We start from the raw sequence: 5,038 nt of genomic DNA on the forward strand, positions 1-5,038 counted from the left end.
GCTGCTCCAAGTAACAACTATGAAGAGAGCAAAACATTCAAGTTAATGGAAACAAGTCTTTATTAAGTAACTTTTAATATCAGAAAAATAAAACTCTTATAATTCTCTTTACAACAAATATATAATATCAGTGCTTTGGCCATCATAATTTAAAGGCCCTTTATCATAAAATATATAGTTTTTAAACTTTACCAAAATTGAATTTATAATCCCTATGACCTCCCTATATACATAACAAAGAGTGTAGTAAAATTAGCAAATACTAAGCTAGATCAATAGTTTATCAGTTTATTCTTAGTTTGTGGTTTATAGAAGTGGTACACATACCTTATGTCTATTGATTCCTTGGCTTATTAGTTGCAGTGTACAATGCAATAAAACAAAATACACGCTCAGTGAACATTTGTTCGCATCTACAAAACTGTAGCTAGAGATCAGATTTTAATACTGACATGTAACTATCCTACAAGCAATTATAGTATTAAAGTTATGCAGTACATAATATGCCTTCAAGGCAACTCCTAGTTGTAAACTTTTATACGAAATGTAACTCTTCAAGTGGAAATAAAAATAAAATTTCCTGCATATTTACTAGTTTAATACATAATTTCTTTTTTGTTGTTACACTGAGAAAAAGATTGTCTTGGGAAAATAATGCTTTAAAAAAGAGGAAAAAATACATCAGAACTCTACTTTTGTGTCTTTTTTTTGTTTTTGCGGTTTTAATATATGTCAGCACAGATTTGGGAATGTACTGAGGATGAAAAAAGCTAGAAACATCCACAGGTTGAAATGTAAGAAGCTCATTCAAGAGACTTTTTTTTTTTTGGAAAGACAGTTTTGAAATGAAGTAAACTGATTACAGGGCCACTGTCACAGATGCTGTCATGAATAATACAAGGACATTTACACAACTCCCCCTTTTTCCTTTTTCTTACTAAAAATATATATTTATGTGTAAGACATGAATTTAACATAAAAATGCTTCACATTTTGAACTATATACTCTCTAAAAAAGGTCAAGAACAGCTTGATTAGACTAATGAACAGAATGTCAGCATCATCACTCTTAGTCAAAGTATGTGCATCCCAAAGCCCTTACTGTAACTGGATGAAGCCAGACAGACTTTTTCCACATTACACTAACAAAAGCAGTGGGTAGGAATTCACAAATTGAGACATTCCTGATCCTCTGGACATACTGCCCTTATCAAGGACAAAATGGAGGTGCATCTGGCAGTTTCTCTCTTCCCACCTATCATTTATTATCTGAACCTGCCAAATAACACAATCCGTTTCAATAAATCAAACTATACTTTAAAAGATATTTGCAATGCTGAAGAATTAGGCATAAGTTGTCACACAAAGAAAAAAATATTTCCTCAAAGCTGGTAGAAGATAGCATTGGAATTGTTGTTTGATATATAGATAATACTACACATCCTCCATAGCAGACAAGTACTTTTGCATTTAGGCAACAAGGTTCATTGCTGCCAACTCACAGAAGCCAAACAATTAACAGAGATCCTTTAGAAAAGCCTGGAAAATTTTAGGGTTCTTTTCAGTTGTGTAATTTATGAAAACTTGCCCTCACTGTGCCATAACATTACACCAGATGTATCTCTGCTAAACATGCCATCTGCTTACACTGTACCAGACAGAGACCCCTTAAGTTTAGTGTTACCATAGCAGCCTTTTGAGAAAGTAAAAATTTATTAATAACTTCAGTCTAATCCCAAGGAAGTCAAACAGAATTCATTAGAAAGTTTACTAGAGGGTACCATTACATCTATGCCTTCAAGTCTTTAAAAGTCCACATATAATATCCCTATAATATCTCTATTTAAGAGTGAATTTGAATTGCCTGAGTAACAGCTGTCTGGCAAACAGGACACGATGGGACTTCCTTTTCACAGATTTTGTTGGCACACTCCAGGCAGAAGAGATTGTGACCACAGGGGACCAGAGCTGCAACAACTTGGTTCTCGAAGCACATCATGCAGTCGAGCTTCTGTCTTGACTCAGGGGGAGAGCTGGACGTGGAGCCACCATTGGAAGATGAATAGCTGTTGGTGCCATTGGAGAATGCAGGGATGTAGATAGGAAGGCCTACTTGGTGACCAGTGCTAGGTGGGTCATTATTCGCTCTCCCAGCCAGCGGGTGATCCAGGCTTTCTGGAAGTGTGGGTGACAGGCAAGGAGTAGATGGCTGTCTCCCTCGGCATTGAGGCTTAGTATTGATAGTAGGGTCACTACCAAAGCCAGGGAGAGAGTTTACAGGTTCAAAAGGAGTCCAAATGGTTTGGGAAGGCATTGATAAGGAGTCATACACAGGAGAGTCAACTGCGAGGTCTTCCATGCCCACTGAAGGCAACGTTTCTCCAAACCAAAAGTTGCTTGTGCTGAATGGACTTGTTGGGCTGAAATCAGCCAATCTATTGCTTCCAAAACAGGAATCTGTGGAACTACTTCCCAAGGAGCTGGAGCTGTCATTCCTATAATTAGAAATCATTCTGGTGCAACTAAGAGGGACAGGATTAGAAGCAAGCCATGCAGACCTGAGAGTGCCTCCTTCAAAACTCACATCTGTACCATTGTAGTGGAAATCATTCTCTTTATTCAGCTTGATGTAGTTCCCAGTACGCATGGCTATATGCATCTTTATCTCCTCACGTGCACAGTTGACATTTTCAGGCATGCCTGTGACTTCGAAGACTGGCTCCTTGTCCCTGCTGGGGGTGACTATGTAGGTATGGGTCTGCTGCTGAATTCTTTTGATTGTAGCTCCTTTTGGTCCAACCACCAGCCCAACTACACGGTAAGGCACCCTGACTTGGACTGTCATCTGACCTGGCAGATTAGGGGTACATGGTAGGCCTCCCAGAGCAGGACCACTCTTGTTGCGTGATGCTCTGATCATGGAGAAGTGTTCAGCAGCTGAGAGAATTTCCATTTTAGCCATGGCTACGTCCTCCTTTCGCCCAGTGACAACAAAGACTGGTTCTTCTCCCCGAACAGGGGTCTTAATGTAAGTATTTGTCTTGGCCCTTAGTGCTTTTATTTTGCAACCTGTTTAAAGGAAACATATACAAGTTTGGCAAGACATCCAAGTCTAGAAAGCCACAAGAAAGACATCTAAGCTGTTTGAGAGTTTCAAGAAACCATAGGGTGAAACCAGAAGCAGCTGTTTGCATCTCTGCAAGCCACATCAGCAAAACCAGTAACAACTTATACCTATTATTTCCAAACAGGCCTCTGATACTTATAGCCACAAACTATTTTAGCAATGTTTCTTGGGCTGGTTTAGCCCAGCAACTCCTCAATTGCTATTAGATGGTGAATAAACATGAATGACTTTCTCCTCCATCAGCCACCTTTGTGATTATCCCATACATACTAGTAGGTTTAATTTTTTTCCATTGATTGGGTACACTTCAGTTATTTCTAAGATCCTGCAAAAGGAGTAAAGGTTCATGCACAAGTTTGCTGATATATTAGTCTTCCACCAACAAGCATGACCTAAAAGCAAATTAAGCATTTACAAGTGAGAGAAGTGTCTGTATTGCAACCTGTATAGGGTATAGATAAAATTGATTAACTGAGAACTCTTCATTTGCTTCCTTTTATCAGTAAGTGTTATTTAAAACTTTATTCTTCCCTGGGAGATGAAGGAGCCACTGCTTGAACTGTCAAGTAGGAGTTCAAGCAGTTTGCTGCATGCAAATAAGGCTTACTATGTAACAGTATGCGTCTACGTGGAAATTCTCTCATTCATTAACTGAGTCAATACAGTCTGAAATAAAAGCAAAAAGTTAATTAAATATTTGTCTTTGATTTTTGGGGACTGAATTATAAAGTTTGCCATGACACAGCGACAACAGGCTCTTTCCCAAGATGCTCAAGGCATTTTGAAATACATACAGAAGCCCCTTTTACCCATGACAGGACCAGAAAAGCAGGCATTGCAAAATGAAAAGACACAAGCAGGTCCATGACATGCAAGACAGTATACTGGATTCAGTCTTAATTGAATTTATCCTATTGTAAACAAATTCAAAAGCATGTAACAGTAAATGTTATTTTATAGTGAACCTCATCTTGAAAAAATTATAACTAACTGCTGCGTTCCGTGGGTTTCTGGGCTTATATGAATCCAATCCGGCCAGCACGAATCCAAGCCCAGCAGGGAACCAGCATAGACGAAGGACAAAAGACAAGGAGCGCTCTTCCTCCACGTGGATGTAGGTATCCGTTTATTAGCTTGAGACAGGACGTGAGATGGTGCAGCCACCCAGGTGAAGAAAGAGAACCCCAGACGGCCTGTTGCAGGGTTTTGTCCAGGGGAGAGGGGGCAGGTGTAATGCAACAACTAACATTTTCAGATCAAGTGTTTTAAGCATCATTCCACTTGCAGCAATTTATTCACCTTTTCCTTATTTACTTTAAGCAACTCATAACCATTTGGGTACTCAAAATAGTGTTTTGTTAGTCCTTTGCACCCAAGGTATCACAAGCATTAAATTGTACAGTTAGAAAACCACACAAATATGCACTTTATTCAGTACTATCTACCAATAAAAAGAAAGCAGCAAACATGCAGATGCTGGTTGAAATAGAAGGGAGGAAGAGTTGCTTCTTGAAGGGTCCCTGCACGTAGCAAGGACAAAGGCTGAACACAACAGTCCTTTGTTTTCGTGACACAGCTGGAAAGAAAGTTCATTAATCTTTAATAGCTAGTGAGGGCTCTGAGAGGCCCTACCTCCCTCAGAAAGCACATGGAGGAGCACAGGAGGGCTCCCGGAAAAGAGTGTGTGAGGCACAGACATACCTGTGCAAAGGAGGGGATACAGACCAGAGAGCCAAACATGTTGATCAGCAAGTGTCAGCAGGAGAGAACAAACCCATAAGCCTCAACCTCCCACTACAGCCCACTGAGAAGGCATTAGTGCTCTACTAGATAAAAAAAAGGGAAAACAGAAATGAGATGCCTTACAGAGGTGGCAAAGCACACATCCTTTGAAGCCATGCCATTTCCCTA

General features: G+C 39.7%; 1 protein-coding gene across 1 annotated transcript in view; it reads right to left on the minus strand.

Moving 5' to 3' along the window:
* Positions 1 to 719: 719 nt before the first annotated feature.
* The window catches only part of MEX3C (mex-3 RNA binding family member C), an 11,592-nt gene continuing 7,273 nt past the window's right edge, over positions 720 to 5,038 (minus strand). Inside the window, exon 2 of the mRNA XM_014311540.2 lies at positions 720 to 3,069. Coding sequence (XP_014167015.2) covers positions 1,844 to 3,069 — 1,226 coding nt within the window. The 3' untranslated portion in view covers positions 720 to 1,843. The remainder of the gene's footprint in view (positions 3,070 to 5,038) is intronic.

Source organism: Geospiza fortis, unplaced genomic scaffold, assembly GCF_000277835.1.
Source record: "Geospiza fortis unplaced genomic scaffold, GeoFor_1.0 scaffold1721, whole genome shotgun sequence".
In the NCBI taxonomy this organism is placed as follows: domain Eukaryota; kingdom Metazoa; phylum Chordata; class Aves; order Passeriformes; family Thraupidae; genus Geospiza; species Geospiza fortis.